The sequence below is a fragment of the Natrix helvetica genome (genome assembly GCF_964273705.1).
Source record: "Natrix helvetica genome assembly, chromosome: Z".
Lineage (NCBI taxonomy): Eukaryota > Metazoa > Chordata > Lepidosauria > Squamata > Natricidae > Natrix > Natrix helvetica.
The window spans coordinates 1103434-1125221 of record NC_138554.1 but is presented as its reverse complement, the minus strand read 5'-3'; the positions used below and the strand labels follow the sequence as shown (position 1 = coordinate 1125221).

At 47.3% G+C, this 21788-nt stretch overlaps 1 protein-coding gene across 3 annotated transcripts; it reads left to right on the top strand.

The window, feature by feature from the left end:
- The first annotated feature begins 1509 nt into the window (after nucleotides 1-1509).
- LOC309382110 (BTB/POZ domain-containing protein KCTD11-like) lies at nucleotides 1510-18214 on the top strand. 3 transcript variants are annotated; one of them, XM_081933589.1, is made up of 4 exons: nucleotides 1510-1549; nucleotides 3540-4623; nucleotides 14469-14489; nucleotides 18174-18214. In XM_081933589.1, exon 2 carries the CDS (start codon nucleotides 3554-3556, stop codon nucleotides 4550-4552), a length of 999 nt encoding a protein of 332 aa, XP_081789715.1. In that variant the 5' UTR covers nucleotides 1510-1549; nucleotides 3540-3553; the 3' UTR covers nucleotides 4553-4623; nucleotides 14469-14489; nucleotides 18174-18214. The 3 variants fall into 3 exon arrangements, with proteins under 3 accessions (XP_081789715.1, XP_081789714.1, XP_081789713.1); XM_081933588.1 differs by lacking the exon at nucleotides 18174-18214 and having other exon boundaries at nucleotides 14469-14792; XM_081933587.1 differs by lacking the exons at nucleotides 14469-14489; nucleotides 18174-18214 and adding an exon at nucleotides 6296-7931.
- The last annotated feature ends 3574 nt before the right edge of the window (nucleotides 18215-21788 follow it).

Below are 21788 nucleotides of genomic sequence, written 5' to 3'. Positions count from 1 at the left end.
AAGGGGACAGAAAGAAAGAGAGAAAGGAAGAGAGAGAGAGAAAGAGGGAAAGAAAGAAAGAGAAAGGGAGAGAAAGAAAGTGAGAGAGAAAGAGAGGGGGAAAGAAAGAAAGAGAAAGAGAGAGACAGAGAGAGAGAGAAAGGGAAAGAAAGAAAGAGAAAGGGAGAAAGAAAGAGAGAGAGAGAGAGAGAGAGAAAGAGAGTGAGAGAAAGGGGAAGGGAAAGAAAGACAGACAGAGAGAAACAGAAAGAGAGGGAGAGAAAGGGAGAGAAAAAGAAAGAGAGAAAGAGAAAAGGAGAGAGGGAAAGAAAGAAAGAAAGAGAAAGAGAGAGAAAGGGAGAGAAAGAAAGAGAAAAAGAGAGAGAGGGAAAGAGAGGGAAGAAAGAAAGAGAAAGGAGGAGAGAGAGAGGGAAAGAAAGAAAAAGAGAGACAGAAAGAGAGGGAAAGAGGGGGAAGAAAGAGAGAGGGAAAGAAAGAAAGAAAGAAAGAAAGAAAGAAAGAAAGAAAGAAAGAGAGAGGGAAAGAAAGAGGGAAAGAAAGAGAAAGAAAGAGAGGGAAAGAACGAAAGAGAGAAAGAGAGGGAAAGAGAGAGAGGGAAGAAAGAAAGAGGGAAAGAAAGAGAGAGAGAGAGAGAGAGAGAGAGAGAAGGGGGGCGGGGGGCGGGATTGGGACTGTCCCAAAGTCTCAAGAACTCAGGCGGCCCCCCAGGGGGCATTTGAACTCGGGTTTCCCACTTTCCCACGCAAACTTTTCAAAAGTTTGCGCTGTCCAAAACCCGAACTGCTGGGGGCTGTCTCACCACCCCCCCCACGTCTCTGGCACCCACCAACCCCAAGCACCGAATAGGAATCGAATGGAGACCCTGCCGCAAGAAGGCGGGATCCCAAGTTGTGAGACGCTCCCACCGCCCACTGCCCACCCATCATCCCCCACCGCCCACCACCCATCATCCCCCGCCGCCCTCGGGGGGGCGCGTTTCTTCTCCAGGACGACTCAACGGCGGGATGGCACCGCTCCAGTCGCTTGTTGCGGGATGATCGCGGGGACGACCACCGGGGGGGGGGGGGGGGCAGAGGTCCCCACTCCTCCGTCCGGGGGTCCGGGGTTGGAGGGGGCGGGAAGGGTTGAGACATACGCACACCCGGGACCTGGAGGAGGTCCTAGGCCAGCCAGGGGGTCTGTTCCAGATTGCGGCGAGGCTCCGTCGCTGAACGGGACAGAAGCGGCGGCGGCGCCCCCACCCCTCCGTCCGGGGGTTCGGAGTTGGAGGGGGCAGGAAAGGTTGAGACCCCCACCCGGGGACCCCGAAGGAAGTCCTAGACCCGCCAGGGGTCGGTTCCCAATTGCGGCGAGGCTCCGTCGCTGAACGAGGCAGAAGCGGCGGCAGCGCCCCCACCCCACCTACCGGCTGCTTTCCCGGGGCGGGGAACGAGCCCTACCCGCCCCCGCCGCTCCCGCCCCTATAAAGAGCCGCCGCCGCCGGCAGCGCCCAGAGAAATCCGATCGGACCAGGCGCGCTTGCTTTCCCCGCACCGGAGACCCCCGGCAGGTAAGGAGACCCCTCCCCTCCTCCATCACCCTCGGGGAGGGGAGAGCTGGTCAACCCCCCCCACAAGCCCACCCCTCGCTCCTTCTGCTCCCCTCCCCCGCTGGAGGGATCACAGCCGGGGACCCTCGCCCCCTCCAGTCCGTGGGAGGGGGAGGGGGGCTTCCCAGGACGAGCCCCCCGCTTTAGGGCAGGGAGGACTCCAGTTCCCATCCTCCTTCGCCTGATGGGAGCGGAGTCCCAGGCTTCCCTCCCCCACTTTTACAGCTTCTGATGTTCTGCCCCCTCCCCCAATTCACACACCCCTTTCGGGAGGGGCGCAGAAGAGGAAGGGGGGAGCCCACCCAAAGCTGCAGCCCAGCCCGTCCCGGACCCCTCCGGGGGGCAGGATCCCACTGGGACGTCCCAGACTGGGAACCGCCCCCACCTGGCCGGGAAGGCGCCCCTTCCCCGCCCCCCGCCCCCGCCCCTTTTGCCTGGGACCTCAGCTCTGCAAGCGCCTCTGCTTGCCTTTAACAGCCCCCCCCCACTCCCTCCCCCCCCCCTCAGCCCCGAAAAGTGTGGGTGGAGGGAAGGCGACCCAAGACGGGATTTTGGAAAGAGTTGCGAAGATTTTTTTCTCTCCCACGTTGGAAAATTATATCAGGTGGTGTTTGCTCGTTTGTTTATTCCGTTTATCTGACTCTCTCTCTCTCTTTCTCTCTCTCTCTCTGTTTCTATCTATCTCTCCGTCTCTCTCTAAATCTCTATTTTCCCTATTTCTCCCTATTTCTCTCTCTATTTTATATATCTCTTTCTCTCTGTTTCTCTCTCTCTCTCTCTCTCTCTCTCTAACTCTCTATTTTCTCTCTCTTTCTATGTATATCTATATCTTTCTCTCTTTCTTTCTCTCTCTATATAGTATCTATAGGGCAGAAAATCTCTATTTTCCCTATTTCTCCCTATTTCTCTCTCTATTTTATATATCTCTTTCTCTCTGTTTCTCTCTCTCTCTCTCTCTCTCTCTCTCTAACTCTCTATTTTCTCTCTCTTTCTATCTATATCTATTTTTCTTTCTCTATTAGATATATATATATATCTTCCCCCCTCTCTCTGGTATCTATTTTTCTATCTCTATCTTTCTCTCTCTTTCCATCTATAACTTTCTTTCTTTCTTTCTTTCTTTCTCTTTTGCTATCTATCTCTATCTTCCTCTCTCTCTTTCTATCCATAACTATCTATCTATCTATCTATCTATCTATCTATCTATCTATCATCTCTTTTTCTTTCTTTTTCTCTCTTTCGCTATCTATCTCTATCTTCCTCTCTCTCTCTTTCTATCTATCTATATCTATCTATCTATCTATCTATCTATCTTTTTTTTTCTTTCTTTCTTTCTCTTTCGCTACCTATCTGTCTTCCTCTCTCTCACTCTATCTATCTATCTATCTATCTATCTATCTATCTATCATCTATCTATTAAATTATTATGCCCCCCCCCTCCTCACTGTTACCGTAGCTCTGGATGGCTCACAATACAGGTTATCCTCGACTTTACAACCATTCGTTTAATGACCGGGATGTTATGACAGTGCTGAAAAAAGTGACCTATGACCATTTTTCACTCTTAACAACCGTTTCAGTAGATCACGTGGTCAAAATCCAGATAGTCACAGTATCCTATGGTCAAGAGATTCCGTTTTGTGACCATCCCACAAGCAAAGTCAACCGGGGGGGGAGCCTGATTCACTTAACAACTGTATTTCTCACTTAACAACTGCAGTGATTCACTTAACAACAGTGGCAAGAAAAGTCATTAAAATGGGGCTAAATTGTACTGATAAGTCTAACGCTATAATATCAATCATCTTCATTTAACTACCCCATAATCCCTTGCGGGATGGAGTCTGGGCAACTGAATGATTCAGAGGATGACATCGGAAGCTCGGGAAAACAGCAGGTGCACCCATCCATCACACCCCAAATCACGCACCCCCTTCTCATCTCCCCACAGGTGTCTTCGTGAGGATGCCGGACACTTGCCAGGACCCAGGCCGACTTGGCCCACTGGTGACCCTGAACGTGGGGGGGAAACTCTACAGCACCACCCTGGAAACCTTGACCCGCTTCCCTGACTCCATGCTGGGCGCCATGTTCCGGGGTCCCCAACCGGCCCTCCTGGACAGCTGCGGGAACTACTTCATCGACCGCGACGGCAAGACTTTCCGCCACATTCTGAACTTCCTCCGGTTCGGCCGCCTGGATCTTCCGGAGGGCTACGCCGAGCTCTCCCTGCTGCGGGCCGAAGCGGACTTCTACCAGATCCGTCCACTCCTGGAACAACTGCGGCGGGTCGAGGCGGAGCGATGGCGGCAGCGGAGCAACGCGGTGCTCCACGCCGATGTGGACGTGACCCAGCGCCAGCTGCATTTCAACGTGCGCCGCGGACCCCAAAACTATGAGCTCAGCTCTTGCATCGTGGAGATCTTCACCGCCAACGTCTTCTGCACCGACCGGCACTTTCTGGCTGGACTGCGTAGACAGCTGGGCTGCCTTGAGTGTGTCAACGAGGATTTGGACGAAGGGTCTTCTGACGGACAGCCGGACCCGTCACGGAAAGGATCACGTCTTCCCAAAACTCAGCCAACCCTCCGGGAAAGCGGAGAAAGGAAGAGGTGGTCTAGTAATGGCGACCGGAGAATTTCTCCGGATGACTCCCCGGACGAAGACACGGAGACGGATGATGAGATGCTGGACGGTTCCCCGGGAAGGTCCTGCGTGGAAGCCACGACGTGCCACCATCTGTGTTTGGAGTGGGCCCCGTGGCCGGCCACGCTGCCCGCCGCGGAGTACGCCAAACAGAAGTTCCGCCAGCTACGGGTGGACGGGCGAGAGATCAGCTCCTCCAACCAATTCCTGGAAGAGGTCCTGAAGGTGGCCTTGGCCCAAGGCTTCCGGGTGGATTCGGTCTTCCCGGATCCGGCTGATATCCTGAACGCCCGTTCTTTGCGTTTCGTACGACAGTGAATAGCTCAGCCAAACGTTCGGGGCAGAGGCAGCCCTTGGCAGCCGACGCTACCGCGAGGCGGACCAAAAAGGTAAGCAGGAACCTTGGCCTGACATGGTTTGAAATGATCCAGCGCAAGGATGGCTAACCTTTGTCTCGCCGCATGCCGAAAGCTTAGGGGTTTGCTGCCTGAGCAGGGGGTTGGACTAGAAGACCTCTAAGGTCCCTTCCAACCATTACAGGTAGTCCTCGACTTACAAACATTCATTTAGTGACCGCTGAAAGTTACGACCGCACGGAACCAAGCGGCTTACGGCCGTTTCCACACTTCAATTAAGAACATCCCCAGGGTCATGGGAGCCAAATTCAGCCACCTGGCAACTGACTCCTATTTACGACGGTCGCAGTGTCCCGGCCGTCCCATGATTCCCCCTTTAGCAACCTTCGGACAAACCAAAGTCCCCTGAGGAAGCCAGATTCGTTTAGCCATCGTGTGACGAATTTAACAATTGCGGGGATTCCCATAACAACGGTGAACGGAAAGCTCGTAAAACGGGGCAAAACTCGCTTAAATGTCCTGCTTAACGACAGAAATTGGTCGTAAGTCGAGGACTGCCCGTAGAGGGGCAACTCGTAAGCCTGAAATTGTAACTTGGGGGTGGGGGTGGGGGTGGAACAAAGGCATGCTCTGTTCTGAACTACGGTTCGCTTAACCAGGTTTACGGCTTCAACAGGCCTTAAGATGGTTTGCTCCCTTGTGTTATGCCCCAACAGCGGTGGGCAGATTCACATGGCACCTTTCATTGAACACACCTGATTCTGGATTGGCGCAATGTCTAAATCCGTGGCACCAGGGGCCACGATTCGGATTTGGCCAAGGGCTTCCCCCCCCCGCCCCCGTTTCCCCGAAAATAAGACCTAGCGGGATTTTTCAGGCTGCTGGTCATATAAGCCCTACCCAGTGTGGAAATCTCAACACACACACCCCACCGGTTCTGTGGGCGTGGCTTGGTGGTGGAGGGATCATGTGACTAGGTGGGCGTGGCCATTTCCCCCCCAAGTTCAGCTATTTTTTTTAGATTTTTCAAAATGCTTTAGAAAGCTTTGAAAAATAGCTTCTTCCGACCATCTCTTCTGATTGACCGATTGAGGGGCTGCCCCCCCAAAAAAGAGGGGGTGAACTCATTTTCCAAAGCCCCTGGAGGCAGAGCACGAAGCAATGGATGGAAACTAATCAAGGAGAGAAGCACCCTGGAATTCAGGAGACATTTCCTGACCATTAAGCAGTGGAACTCCTTGCCACCTGCACTTAGGGGTGCTTCGTCCCTGGAGGTTGATAACGAAAAGTCTGGACAGCCTACATGTCTGGAATGGTACGGGGTCTCCTCCTTGAGCAGGGGGGGTTGGATTAGATGACCTCCAAGGTCCCTTCCCACTGTCATTCTGAGCAGGGGGGGTTGGACTAGATGACCTCCAAGGTCCCTTCCCACTCTGTCATTCTGTAAGGGCTACCAGGCTGAGCGGAGGAGAAGAGCTGCCCGGCCCAGGCGGTGAGTGGTACATGGGGACGGTGGGGAGGTCATAGGGGGAGGGAACTTGAGAAGGGGACAAACCGGCTTTTGTCTGAAGCGGCTGCCTGGCTCCAGAATCCGCCTTTGTCTGCCTTAACTCAGCGAGGCCTCCCCGTTTCTCTCTCACCCCCCATTACCTTCTCCTTCCACCTCCCTAACACCCCCCACCCCCACACCCCCACCCCCGTCTAGATCCCACCTGTCGCCTGAGCTTTCGGCCTCCGGATGGACACAGCGGAAGACACCGAAGAGAGGAAGACGATGGACGAGGAAGGCTTGAGCATCCGTGGGGGGGGGGGGGGAGCAGGAATGGCATCGTAGCGACGTCACCCTGAGAAGGATGGCATCCCAAGACCCCCTTCCCCTCCCTCCCCCGTGACGTCTGCATTGGCTGCAGCCTAAAACTCAGAAGTCCTCGATGTACGACGGGTCACTTAAGCAAGAGTTCAGGGTTATGACAGAGACCCTGCTCAACCCCCCCCCCAAATGTAGAGGTAGTCCTCGGCTTACGGCCACAATTGAGCCCCGAATATCTGTGGCTCCACAGGACACTTTTTTTTTAAAGTGAATTTTGCTCCGTTTTAACAACCTTTCGGTTGTTAAGCGAATCTGGACTCCCCCCCCTTTCCTTGGCTTGGCTTGGCGGAAGGTCGCCAAAGGGGGACCCCGCAACCGTCGTAAGTACATGCCGGTTGGCCAAGCGTCTGAATTCACGTGACCGAGGCAGCGGTCGTAAGTGTGAAAAAGGATCTCTTTTTTCAGGGAGGTCACTTTGGGCGGTCGCTAAATGAACTGTTGTAACTCGAGGAGTTAGCTGTAATCTACATCAGGCGGGGGGGAGGGGGAAGTAAATGGCAACTGAGGAGGATTTAAGGGATGCAGCTAATCCTTGACTTACGACCGTTCCCTTAGAGACTGTCCAGACTTACAACGGACCTCCGCCCGGCGGGGTGGGGGGGTAGAGTTACTTACAACCCAGTTCCGAAGTTCTGATGCACTCCCCCCCCCGAATCCCGTGATCACATGACCACAAGTCCCGTTCCTGGAAACTGGCCTCTTTTTACAGCCATTTGCAATATCCCCCGTGCATGTGACTCATTTAACGACCGAAAACTGGCCTTCTAGTTTTTGGCAAAGCTGGCCCACAGACAACCGCTGGTTCGTTGAAAGACAGCCGAGGTCACTTAACAACTACCGTTAAAAAAAAAACCATCGTAAAATCTGGCGACTGATCCGGGTTATGGACTTACCACCGCGATAGGCGGGTTCCATGACGGTTGTAAGTCAAGGACTACCTATCATGAGATAATCCGATGACAGGTAATTAATATAATTGGGGGGGGGATATAATTTAATGAACTTAATGGGGTGTTGATTGTACCCCTCCCTCTTTCCTTAACTTATTTTGCTTCTAATTGTTGATGAGCATTTTCACACATGTCTGCACACAAAGGGGGCGCACTTGAAAGGGGCACGACTCCCTCTGGGGAAGATGGGAGGTGTAGTCCAACCCCCTCTGAAAGGCAAAGGGAATTCTGCCCCCTAGATAAGTTTTCCTGGTGCCTTTTCGACTGCGGTTGGCAAACCAGACACACAAAAGAACGAACAACGAATTGTGTTCTCGGCACGGGTACAAAGGGGGGAAGAACATCGCGCAAAAATTGTGTAGGTTGATTTCACACACACGCGCACACTCTTCGAGAGCAACGCAAGTGCCTGCCTGTGTGGGGTGGAGGATGGCGATACCTCGCAAAAATGCAAGGCCTCCTCGGTGTGTTGATTGCCACGTGACAATAAAGCTCGGCAATGTTGTGCTTTTTCCCTGTGATCCTCCTCCTTCTTTTTTAACGAGCCCATAATCCCTTGCGGGGGTGGAGACTGGGCAACTGAATGGAGAGCTGAGTGTTTTACTGGCCGGATGCCTTTCCCTGTCGCCAATGAGGAGTTTTGTTCGGCAGTTATATTCTCATTGTGCCCAGAGAGAGAAAAATCTGCCTCTACCTAGGATCGAACAAAGAGCCGGCGGGGGCCAGGTCCAAGATACACCATCCCAGAGAACCGTTGGTCCATTTAACGACTGAGGTGCTCGCTTTGTGACCGCACCGGTCACTTAACGACCAGCCAGGCAGAAAAGGATGATAAAATCACAATTCTTTTTTCTTTTTCCTCCATTCCTCTTTGTGAAAATTTAATTAAACCTGCAATGGCTGTGGGTATTTGAAGAGAGATTTTGGGGGATTATGGACCCTCTCCCTGGGATAAGGGGGGGGGATAGGTGGGGGAGGTTGAGGGGGGGGCACAACGGCTAAGTGGAGATTAGCATGCATGGAAACACGGGTGGGTTAGAGAAGGGGCAACCCAGGGGTTTATTTTTAATGCATTAAAGTGGGTTTTTTGCTTGAAATATACCAAAGAAATCTTATTTTCACCAGCTGCCTGTTTTTATCAATGGAAGGGAATATTGGCAGTTCCTGCCACTTTAAGAGGGGTTGGACTTCAACTCCCAGGATTCCTGCCACTTTAAGAGAGGGTGGTGGTGGCTTCCGGGAGTTGAATTCTGGGAGTTGAAGTCCGTCCCTCTTCAAACTGACCCAGATTGAAAAACACTGATTTAAAGATTGTTCACTTTAATTTTCCCCCCTTTTATCTGCTTTTATCCTATTTTATCTTGCTTTGAACGGCATTCGCCCACCCTCCCTCCTTCAGTTAATATCCCACCTGGCCCAAAGACCCGAATCGGTGCCTTCTGGGTTCCGGAATCCCATTTTTGGGGGGCATCTTTTCCAAACTGCTCCGAGTTTGGAAAAGTTTCTTGTTTTTGAGATGGGGAAATAGTAGGATTTGTTTTCTGCGCTCTTGATGGAGTTTTCGTAGGGGCAAAATCGCACAGGGCAAACATTGGCCACCCCGAATGTTACACCCAACCTGCGTGTCATTTGTGATAAGACTCCTGGTGTTAAGTGTGTGTCTTTTGCACCACTCCCTCGTGGGTGATTCACGCAGCCCGGAGCGGAGGTAGCTGCTGACCTACATTCTCCTTTGGGTCTGAGTAAGCTTACTCACTCCTACTCCGGCCCGGTTTCTCCTCCGCACAACTATTAACATGCAAAGGTGTCTCACGTGTTTCCTTGCTCACACCTCACACCTGGCTGCTTGCGCAGGGAGAGTTTTGTCTTGCAAGGTTGGCAAGGTTGAAGAGCAGGAGGCCGGGGCAGGAGAGGGTGGGGAGTTGGTTGGAAGCGGGGAAGGGGCACCAACAAGACATCTGCAATCAAGGCAAGGAGGCGGCCAAAACACCTGGTCGGGCGAGGGGCTGCAGGTGGGGAAGGACAGGTAGAATATCCCACACACACACACCCCTCAAGGAGGATGTGCAGAGGGATTCTTCCACTTTCAGGTCCCTTCGCTTTGAAGCTGATGAGGTCTCCTAGTTGGGTCGTGAAAGGTCTGCAAGGGAGCCCCCAAGCTCAGAGAGAATGAATCCCCCCCCCCATCTTAGGCTCAGTCGTGTCTCCTGAGGAATTCTGGGAGTTGAAGTCCACCCATCTCCAAGGTGTGAAGGCTGAGTAAGGCCGCGTCACAATCGCAACTGTCGCGGCAGAGCTGACTCCTCTGCCAGACTGATGGGAAAACCCTTACATGAGGCACTTGGGAAGGACCCTCAAGGGTCATCTAGTCCAACCCCGTGTGGGTAAACCAGTTCAACCATTTGGGAGAGCTGGCGCCCAGCTTTTTCTTCACAAGTCCCGTTGTGGTCAAAAGCTGGTTTGCCAAAAACAACAAAATCCCTTTGAAGTTAACAACCGAAATATGCGTATAACACACAGAGCACAGCTGGTCCTTGACTTACAACCGCTGGTTTAGTGACCGTCCCAAGTTACAACAGCACTGAATGACTCACGGCCGTTTTTCACCCTTATGACCGTTGCGGCATTCCCCGTGGTCACGTGATCGAAATTGGCAACTGACTCATATTTACGACGATCGCAGAGTCCCTGGGGGTGTGTGTGTCACGTGATCCTCCTTTTGCGACCTTCTCACAAGCCACATCAATGGGGAAGCCCGGATTCGCTTAGCGACCATGTTACTCGCTTAATCCCTGCACAGATTCATTTAACAACGGTGGTGGCAAGAAATGTCAGAACGCGGGATGCAAGTCACGTCACAAAGGTCTTGCTTAGCAGCGGAAGCCTTGGGCTCAACTGTGGTCGTTAAACCGAGGACTTCCTGTATGCCAAACTCTCTGCAAAGCTTTGTCGAGACCCTGAATTCACGTCCATATACAGAATAACAAGTTGGAAGGGAGCTTGGAGGTCATCTAGTCCAGCCCCACCTGCCCAAGCAGGAGACCCTGCCCCATTTTCTGACCGATGGCAGCCTGGTCTCTTCTTGAAAGCTTCCAGGGATAAAAAAAAATTCTAGATAGTGCAGAGATGAATAGGCTGACAGTGAAAATAAAGGACAAAGAGGAATCAGTGTACTTCAAGACATGGGGAAGATTTGATGAATGGTTTGAGAAAGACATACAGAAATAAAGTAAGGGGAAAATATGGAACCCAGATGATAGGCCATTAGGTAGAAAAGGGGAGGAAGAGGGGGGCAAATAGAAAAGAAAATAACAGTATATAAGTATATATTCCAAAGTAAGATACAAAGGGGAAAAAGAAATATAATCAGGATAGATTTGAGAAGGAAAGAGAACAAGAAATGATATTTAACTATTTTTGGGTCTGTGGAAATACCACCCCAAGAAAGTAAAAAAATTAAGAACTGGAAGAGACACCTACAACAATAGAAAAAGAAAGGAAGAGAGGAGAGGAAGAGGAGGGACGGAAGAGAGAGGTAGGGAGAGGAAGATGGAAGGGAGAAGGAGAGAGGGCAGGAAGGGGAAGAGGAAGAGAGGAGGAAGGGAGAGGTAAGGGAAGAAGGAAGGGGAAGGAGAGGAGGAAGAAAGGAGAGAAGGGAGGGAAGGAGAAAAGAAAGGACAATAGAAAAAGAAAGGAAGAGAGGAGAGGAAGAGGAGGGATGGAAGAGAGAGGTGAGGAGCGGAAGATGGAAGGGAGAAGGAGAGAAGGAGAGAGGGCAGGAAGAGGAAGAGAGGAGGAAGAGAGATGGAAGAGAAAAGGAGAGAAGGAGAGAGGGCAGGAAGAGGAAGAGAGGAGAAGGCTCCACTCCAAGAGCCTTCCAGGCAGAAAAAAACCATTTTGTGTTGCATTTTTGGATTGGATTGGATTGGATTTATGCTGATAAATAAACCAAGGGAGACTAGTATAGATCTATTTCAAGCTATTTAGCTCTCATCAGCTAGCCAAACCCTTACTGGGATTCGAACCTGGGCTGTTTTTACAGGTTTTTCTGCCTGGAAGTCTCCTGGAGTGGGGCTGAAAGGCAAAAGGGAAGCAGTATCCTCCCTCCCATATTTGGCCACACCAGGTGCTTTGACAAAAGAAAAAACACTTCGTCATTCCCCTGGCTCAGCTGATAAGGGAGGAGAGCTTGTGGCTTAGAGGTTAATATAATTGCCTCCCATGTAAAAACAGTCCAAGTTCGAATTTGTCCGGGATGGTATATAAAAATTTCTGCCTTGCACCTATGACAGGGTCAGACTAGAAGACCTCCAGGGTCCCTTCCTGCCTTATGGTTTCTATGATTCTAAGATTCTTGCCACTCCCCCCCCCCCCACGACACACCAAGCTCTAGAACCCGTGGCCCAACAGGACATGGAAACGGGGGTTCCGGATAACCCCCAAGGCCCCGCCTACTCCTTCCCTGCTCCGCCCACCTGGTACTCCCCATGGGCCCTCCAGCGGCTCCCTGCTGGGGGTCCTTGACCCCGGCTGTCCTCCTCTTCCTCCTCCTCCTCTTTCTCCTGCCCAAGGGGCCCACGGAGGGCTGCCTCCACTGCGGGCACCAGTTCAAAAACCTGAAGATGCGTTTTGCCCACCTCTGTGCCCGCTACCAAGAGCATTTCGGCCGGAGGGGCTGCTCCAAGTACCCCTGGGGGGCAAAGGCCGTCCGGGAGTTCGCTTTAGGTAGAGGGAGACTCCAGGGTTTCAAACTGGGGAGGGGGTGATAGAGAAGGGGGAGGCAAAGCAACCCACCCAATACCCATAGGAGGGACATCACCCTACCCCTGGGGCGGGGAGAGGCTTTAGGTCTCCAAAGTGCCACCCCCCCCAACCTGATTTTTGGGACCCGCGGGGGCATTGATCGTCAGAACTTCAGATCCTGAAGTTCGGTTCGGTTGTAACGTCAATAAATCCATCAGACTAGAGCTGGAAGGGAACCCTAGAGGTCATTTAGTCCAACCCCCTTTTCCAGCAGGGGACCCAACCCCATTTCAGATGAGGGCCTCGTCTGGTCTTGTTCTTAGGACGACTTCAGGAGGACTCATGGAGTCCAGTTTGTCCGCCGGAATCCTCCAGTCGCTAAGCGAGCAGCTGTTAAGTCGAGGACCGGTTCGCGCCAGGCGTCACTTTTGTGGCCTCGCACGAACGCGTGCCATTCTCCTTCCTGCAATGGTTGTGCTTCTGCCGGACACCGGGTCTCGTAACAACAGCCCTGCAAGGCGGGACGGGTCGAAGGGCACAGAGTTGGCCCTATGTTGGTTCCAGGGCTGCAGGATGGTCCCCTCCAGGCAGATATCCCACCGGTCGAGCTCTGGCTTGCAACAAAGCCCCTCCTTATTCTGTTTTTTCGCCCTCCAGATGAGGAAGCCCTGGACCTCCTCCTGGAGAAAGCCCATCGTGTGCTCAGAGTGATGGGTAAGGGAGTCCCCGAGTCCTCGGGAGCTTGGGCCGGGGTTCGAAGGCCTGGCTCACCCCCAAATCCATTGCTCAAGGGAGCCTCTGAGTGTGGCTGGGGATGGTGGGAGTTGTAGTCCAAGGCTCTGGAAGGCTCCCCCCACAACCCTCCCCCCCCACCCCCATTGTTTTCCTTAGAAATAAAGCAAAGTTTCGCGGATCTCCCGAAGTTTTGGAACTGGCTGCACGAGGTGAAGATGCCAAGCGAGATGCGAGAAGGTGGGAGAATCCGCACTCGGCTCTTTGGGGGGCGGGGTTTGACTTGAGGGGCGGGGCATGCCTGCCTGCTCTCTCCTTAAGAAAGGGTGTTTCGCACTCGACACCAAGACGCGGGTTAGGATGGAAGCCTGCCAATCGTCTCCGAGGTGACGTCCCAAACGCAACTTTCGGCAGCCTCTTTTCAGATATGGGCAGTCCTCCACTTACGCCCACCATCAAGCCCAGGATTTCTGTCGCTAAGCGAGATGGTTGTTAAGGAGGGTGCGCCCCTTTCGATGACCCTTTTTGGGGGGCTATGGTTGTGAAGCGGATCACCACAGTCATTCAGGGAGTCACACGGTCATTAAGTGAACCTGGTTGTTAAGTGAATCACATGGTCATTAAGTGAATCCAGCTTCCCTGGACTTCGCTTGATAGGAAGGTCGCAAAATGGAATCATGCAACATCCCACCCCTCCCGGGACGCTGCACCGTCGTAAATATAAGTCAATTCTCTGAATGTTGATGAGGTGACCACAGGGTCGTTAAGTGTGAAATAGGGCTCATTTTTTTTCAGTGCCGTTGTCACTTTGAGCGGTCACTAAAGGAACGGTTGTAAGTCAAGGACTGCCTGTATTTTACAAGCAGCATCAAATCCGGGGCTTGGGCGCAGAAGAATTTGGCTGGGACTTTCCTTAGAGAGGGAGCTCAGCTGGCAGGGCGGGTCAGATTGGATGACCTTGTGGGTTCCTTCTGATCTTGACATTTGTCTGCAAAGGGCATTGAGTTGACTCTCGGAACCAAATGATCAAACAGACCCAGGAGTTACATATTATAAAGGGAGGATTTATTTTTTTAAAAATCAAATAAATAATAACAGATATATTAGGAAATCAGCTGGCATGGATAGTACTGGATAATGGACAGACAACAAGGTATTGCTGGAGCTGTCCTTTTGGATGGCGTGAGACGGGCAGCATATAAAATTAGTTCATTTTACAAAATAAATGAGAATATATCTGCCGAACAAAACTCCACACTGGCGACAGGAAAGGGCATCCGGCCAGTAAAATACTCAAGTTTCATTCAGTTGCCCAGATTCCACCCTTGCAAGGGATTATGGGGGTCGTTACAAGAAGATGGTGATAACGATTTTACAAAAATAAATGTGCGACAACAGCACACCCCAGTTCCCAAAGCATCCTTTGTCCCAGAAAGTTTTGCACATCGCACAAAGGATCTAGTCCTCAGTAATGATCAGGCAAAGGTTTACTCTGAATTCTTTCATTATCTGGGGGATATTTGTTCTATCTCTGCTTTCGTTTTTATGTGATTTTTCTTCTCTCTTTCTTTCTCTCTCTCCAGCTCTGTGTCCGCCCGCCTGTCGTAAGTTTTCCTCCTAAAACCCTTGGACGGATAATTGTTTTAATGTCCAGTGATTGATTTTAAAAGGCCAATTTTGATTTTAATTGCGTTGGTGTTTCTGTTTTGCATTTTTAAGTCCTGGTAAGCTGCCGTGAGAGTTGGGGACAGGAAAGTGTAAAATAATAATAATACAAATAATAAGAATACAAATAATAATAATATTAATAATACTAATACTACTATTACTAATAATAATAATAATACTAACACTAATAATGCTATTACTAATAATACTAATAACCACCATCAGTTCCAGTCAATAATATTTATGTTACATTTTTAAATGTTGAGTTTCATATTTAATGAATAAAAGTATAATAAGAATAATACGAAGGATACGAATAATATGAATAATAATAATAATATGGTAATAATAATAATTTACTTTTATTCATTAAACATGAAACTCAGTTTAAAAGTTCAATTGATTGAGTTTCATTTTAATGAATAAAAGTTAACAATAATAATTACTATATTTAATTAATAAACAAATAAAATTTATACATAACTTTTTTATTAATTAAAATACACTTTTAAATGTTCATTTGACTGTTTCATGTTCAATGTATAAAAGTAAATAATAATAATATGAATGATACGAATAATAATAATAATAATAATAATAATAATAATAATAATAATAATAATAATAATAATAATATGGTGGTAATAATAATAATTTACTTTTGTTCATTTAATACGGAACTCATTTGAAATGTTCATTTGACTGAGTTTCATTTTAATGAATAAAACCTAACAATAATAATAACTATAATAAATAAATAAGATGTATACATAAATTATTTATTTATTTATTAAAATACTTTTTAAAATGTTCATGTGACTGAGTTTCATGTTTAATGAATAATAATAATAATAATAATAATAATAATAATAATAATAATAATAATAATAATAATAATAATAATAATAATAATAATAATAATAAAGATACGATTTGGAGAATAAGGAGATTGCGGTAGTAATTGAAGAGCTGAAGCAGAGGGTTGTTGCCGTTGCTGAAAAGATTAAAAGGTATGAAAATCGAGTAACTCAGTTCAAGGAAAATTCACAGTTCAGAGCAAATCAGCACCAGTTTTATAAGAGCTTAGAAAGTGGAGATGGAGTAACAACAAATGAAAAGCCTGATAAAGAGAAAGCTCTGAAATTCTGGAAGAATTTGTGGGAAAACAACAAGAAGCACAACAGAAGTGCAAAATGGATCAAGCAGGTTGAGGATTTGATTAAAGTGCATAAAATGGAAGATGTGAAAATAACAAAAGAAATGGTGCAAAGGCAGTCAAGAAAAGGGAAGAATTGGAGGGCACCTGGACCAGATGAGCTACGTGGTTTCTGGCTAAAGGCACTTACAAGTATGCACGAAAGATTGGCAGCCCAAATGAACCAGATCTTAAAAACACCTGACAGTGATGACAACTGGAAGGACATTTTTGATGCAAAAAGATAAAGAAAAAGGAAAGGACCCTGGAAACTATGGGCCAATCACCTGTTTGCCAACAACATACAAGCTCCTTACTGGTATCATTGCAAACCAAATTTACGGATACTTGGAAAGAAATGACTTGCTTCCTGTAGAACAGAAAGGATGCTGCAAAAATTCAAGAGGAACAAAAGACCAACTGCTGATTGACAAGCTAATCCTAAAGGATTCAAAGAAAAGACGAACCAAGCTGTTCATGGCTTGGATAGACTATAAGAAAGCGTTTGATTCAGTTCCCCACAGCTGGATCAAGAAATGCCTGAAAATCTTTGGCATCAGCAGCAACATACAAAAATTCATGGAAACTTCAATGAACCTCTGGGAAACGAAGCTTATGGCTAACGGAGAAGAACTGGGTGAAGTTGAAATTAAACGAGGCATTTTCCAGGGGGATTCCCTTTCACCCCTACTTTTTATACTCTCAATGCTACCACTGACAACCATTTGGAAGAAGGTGAACTGTGGATACGAACTTGCAAGGAAAGGACTGAAAATTTCACACTTGGTGTACACGGATGATTTGAAGCTGTTTGGTAAAACGAAAGCTGAACTGAATTTATTAATTGAAAGGACAAAAGAATTTAGCCAAGACCTTGGTATGCAGTTTGGAATTGCCAAATGTGCAACAATGGCAACCAAGGTCCTAGAAGATGATGGAATGCAACTTGAGAATGAAGAAATGATAAAGGCAGTAAAACCAGAAGAAGGCTACAAGTACTTGGGGATTTTAGAGGCCTCTGACGTAATGCATAATAAAGTCAAGGAATTAACCTCAGCCAAGGACATTCGATGAATTCTCAAGATATTAAAGTCCAAACTGAGTGGAGGAAACATCATAAAAGCCATAAATACCTGGGCTATACCTGTGACATGAAACCCAGTTTAAACGTTCAGTTGACTGAGTTTCATTTTAATGAATAAAAGTTAATAATAATTATTATATTTAATTAATAAACAAATGAAATGTATACATGTTATTTATTAATTAAAATACAGTTTTAAATGTTCATGTTCAATGTATAAAAGCAAATAATAATAATATATATGATACAAATAATAATAATAATAATAATAATAATAATAATAATAATATGGTAGTAATAATAATGGCAGTAATAATAATAATATGGTAGTAATAATAATTTACTTTTGTTCATTAAATACGTAACTCAGTTGAAATGTTCATTTGACTGAGTTTCATTTTAATGAATAAAACCTAACAATAACTATAATAAATAAATAAAATGTATACATAAATTTAATAATTATTTATTTATTAAAATACTTTTTAAAATGTTCATTTGACTGAGTTTCATTTTTAATGAAACTCGGTATTATTATTATTATTATTATTATTATTATTATTATTATTATTATTATTATTATTAATAATAATAATAATAATAATAATAATAATAATAATAATAATAATAATAACGGCAGATCCACTCGTAATTAGATAGTCCTCAACTTACGACCACAATTGAGCGAAGCAACACAGTTGTTAAATGAAATTTTTCCTGTTTTGTCCTCTTTCTTGTCACCGTTGTTAAATGAATCCCTGCCGTTGTTCAGTTAGTAACTTGGTCGTTAAGTGAATCCGGCTCCCCCCCATTGACCTCGCTGGTCAGAAAGGGAATCCCGTGACTTTGGGACACTGCGACCGTCGTAAACGTCAGTCGGTTGCCGAATGATTGAATTTTGATTGCGTGACCACGGGGATGTCCGCAACGGTCGTAAATGTGAAAAAAATGGTCGTAAGTAACATTTTTCAACGCTGTTGTAGCGGTCACTAAATGGTCGTAAGTTGAGGACTGTGTGACCTAGGAAAACAAATATTGCTGCCCAAAAGAGGAAGAGAGAAGCTAGAAGAATTTATTTTTCTCACAATGAGGCTTTCGAAATTTATTTGGGAGGTCAGAAGAGGTCAAGACCTCGCGGTCGTGCCACACCAAGGCCGCCATTCTGACTTTTTCCCCCTGCCCTGATTCAAATCAGGGATCTCCAAACACGGCCATTTTCCAAGACGGGTGGACTTCAATTCCCAGAATCCCCCAGCCTGCCATGCAATGGAAATGTTGTGTCCCTTTGTGGTTGCCAAGCGGGGGAAAAACTATAATCCCTTTGTGGGTTCCTTCCTCCAGATGTGGTGGCCTCTCTCTTCAATTGTTCTACCTGTCGCAGGGTGGAGATCCGTTGTTGGGACATGAGGACCTGCTATCCAGGTGAGGGGCTGACCCCGACACCTTTCTCTCCCAGCCCCCTGGGGGTTGGGTAGCAGGACCCTCCCTCCTTAGCTGAGCTTTCCCAGTTTCCTCCCATTCCCCCCCCTCCTTCAGCCTCTTTCTAAGGAGCCCTTCCTCTTCCCCCTCCCTCTCTGCTGCTCTAATACACCCCTCTTGTGGCAGGGAGTTCTGCCGGTGAACGGTGGCTTCACCCACCCCTCCACCTTGTCTGCTTCTCTTCTGCCCCCACAGAGTACCAGGGGTTGCCAAAGATCATCCAGCTGTTTCTCTACATTTCCGGATCCTGCTTCTTTCTCGGACTGGTCTCCTGCGCCGTGGAGTGAGTGGACGTCCCCGGGGAGGGGGACCTAGATGGGGAGGGGGCTGAATGGGGAAGGGGAAATTTTCTGTGGGAAATGGGTCCAACTGGCTCTTTGAGTGTTTAAGGTTGCCGACCCCTGGGACTCAAACAATGTTGGCTAGCTTGTGCTTCAGTGGGCTGTGTGAATATAGCCCAAGTCTTTTGTGAAGCCAAGGATCGCAATCTTAAGCTTAAGATGGGTGGACTTCAACTCCCAGAATTCCCCAGGCAGCCTGGGGAATTCTGGGGGTTGAAGTCCACCCATCTTAAACTTCCTGTGGTTGACACACACTGCATAATTTATCTTTTTAGCCATCCTAACTGGGTTTAAGGATCACCCCCTCGTCCAAATGCACCTTTTGGGGGGTCTCTTGTTTGTACAGATAGCCCAAGACTTACAACCGTTCGTTTAGCGACGGTTTAAAGTAACCATGGGACGGACAAACAAGTGACACGATCCGTTTTCACAACTTTTCATGGTTTCACCTGATCAAAGTTCGGACACTTGACAAACTGACTCACATTTATGACGTAACATTTGCAACCATCAGAGGGGCAAAGTCAACCGGGGAGCCAGACTCACTTAACAACCATGTCACTAGCAGAACAAAGGCAGTGGTTCGTTTAACAACGGTGGCTAGAGCAGAAAGATAATAGGAACAGAACAAATTTCGTTTAGCAACTGCGTTGCTTCGCTCAATTGGGGTCGTCAGCCGAGGACTTAATTACCCTAACCACTGCAGGGATTCGCTTAACGACAGAGGCAAAAAGGTCGTAATACGGGGCAAAGCTCACTTTTAAAAATGTCTCACTCCGTGTCGATGGTGGTCGTAATCGAGGACTAACCGTACCCACCTCAGCATCCTGTGCCCCCTCCTCCCCTGCAACCCCAGTATGTGGGGAGTAATTTCCTGAGCTAGCACCGAGCAGGGGATTCTGGGACATGCTGGAGGGGCAGCGGCTTGCAGAGAACGGCACATGGCATGTTTGACATACGTGTATCATGAATCATCCTCCAAAAACAGATCATTAAAAATTGATTGTCTGGACAGATAATATTTTTTTCCTCCTTTTTTTTTCCTTGCAGGTTTCGTTTCCGTCCTGGAGTTGGAAGAAAATAGAAGACGGGGAGAAAATTCGTAATCTTTTCTATGTCCTTGGGCGTGCAAGAACGCAGCTGGCTCCATAACCTTTCTCACCGAACGAGCTGGCTGTATTTACACAAACGGCCATGCGTGTGTGTGTTTATATATATTTTTTTAAAATAGCTTTTTAAAAAGTGACTTTTATTATTGAATGAAACTCGCCATTGTTTCCTATTTGAAACAATCGCTCTAAGCTGGATGACTTATTCATTATTTTAATTCTTTTTCCTTCTTTTATAACTTTGTAAGTCATCCCTTCGGTAGGGAAGACGGACAGCATCAAAATTTAATAAACAGAATAATCGCATAAAATACAGTTAGTTCTCGTCTTACAGCCGTTCGTTTAAGGATGGTTCGAAGTTACAATGGCAATTGTGGTCGCTAGTAAAATAAAATATGAAATTACATTTAAAAACTCAAATAAAACAGAACAACGCAATGCAATCCTACGCAACGCGATCATAGTAACAAGATGAAAAATTAAAATAAAACGTAACAGAAAGTAATAAAATAAAGTTATGTGATATTAAATTAAATTAAAAAGTAAGATGACATTAAGTTTAAAAAGTCAAATAAAACAAAACAAAATAATGCAGCACAACGCGATAATAATAAAAATCAAAAAATTAAAATAAAAAGTAATGAAAAGTAATGAAATAAAAAGTAAATAAAATAAAGTTAAATTAAATTAAAAAGTAAGGTGAAGTTTAATTTAAAGAGTCAAATAAAACAAAACAAAATAATGCAACACAACAGGCTAACAATAAAAACCGAAAAATGAAAATGAAAAGTAATGAAGTAAAAAGTAAATAAAATAAAGTTAAATTAAATTAAAAAGCAAGATAAGATGAAATTAAATTTAAAGAGTCAAATGAAACAAAATACAAAAATGCAATACAGCACGACGCGCTAATAATAAAAAAAATGACAAAACGAAGATAAAAAGTAATGAAAAGTAATAAAATAAAATAGTGACATTAAATTAAACGAAATTAAAAAGATAAGATGATGAGATGGGACACTAAGACGATACAATTCTGCTAATAAAATCATAAAATGAAATAAGTAAAATATTAAATAGTAAAATAAAATTACATCCGATTGAAAATAATAATAATAAAAAGAAAAACAAGTGCCAATGCTAACCCCAACCGAAGAGACGTGTGTCAAATCTCTGAGCATAGGCAAACAGGCCTTTGTTCACCCTGGGCGTGCGAGGGTGGAGTTGGTAGTGCAAGGGTGTAAACAAGCCCCTCGCTGCGGATGGAGGACCTCTGGGGGACCCCTGGCGCCTTCACAGTTGCGTTTTTGGCAGTCCTCCCAGGTCTGTGATGCGTTTGTGATGCAGACGGTGTGTCAGCAGCGCCCTCTGCGCATGGCCCGGGGCGATTTGCGTGGGTGGCAGAAACAAACAGTTAGAGCCTCCACTTCGCTTGGCAAGGGATTAAACGGGGCCTCCCCGCGCACAACCGATTGTGTGACGAAACCACACAACTGGGACATGTGGGGTGAAGCAGCTGCAACACACAGGATCTAGGAATCGCTTAGCTGGCTGACTTAAGGCTGCCATTCTCCACGTCCAACCGTTGCGCTAAATATACAGGTGGCCCACAATTGAGCCCAGAATAACGGAGTTGGAAGGAAGGGACCTTGGAGGTCATCTAGTTGAACCCGAAGGGAGGGAGGGAGGGGAAGGAAGGAAGGAAGGAAGGAAGGAAGGAAGGATAGCAGAATAACAGAACTGGAAGTGACCTTAGAGGTCATCTAGTCCAACCCTCCCTCACTCTCAAGCAGGAGTCCCTACCCCAAGAAGCCCCACATCCCAAAACCACCTCGAGGGGCAAATCTCCCCAATTCCCTTCCCCCCACCCCATCCCTCGCCCTTTCTGACCCAACCTTCTTCCCTTTCCCTACGTTCCGCGCTCCTGCGTGTCGTGTGGGGGGGGGGGTCTCCCCAAGCGCCCACCCAGCCCTCCCGCATCCTCTCCCCCGGCTTTCCGTAGCCCCCAGACCCGCGCAGCGCCATCC

Bases quoted from the DNA above. Each gene is read 5' to 3' on its own strand.
- LOC309382110 (XM_081933589.1), top strand. From the start codon at position 3,554: ATGCCGGACACTTGCCAGGACCCAGGCCGACTTGGCCCACTGGTGACC.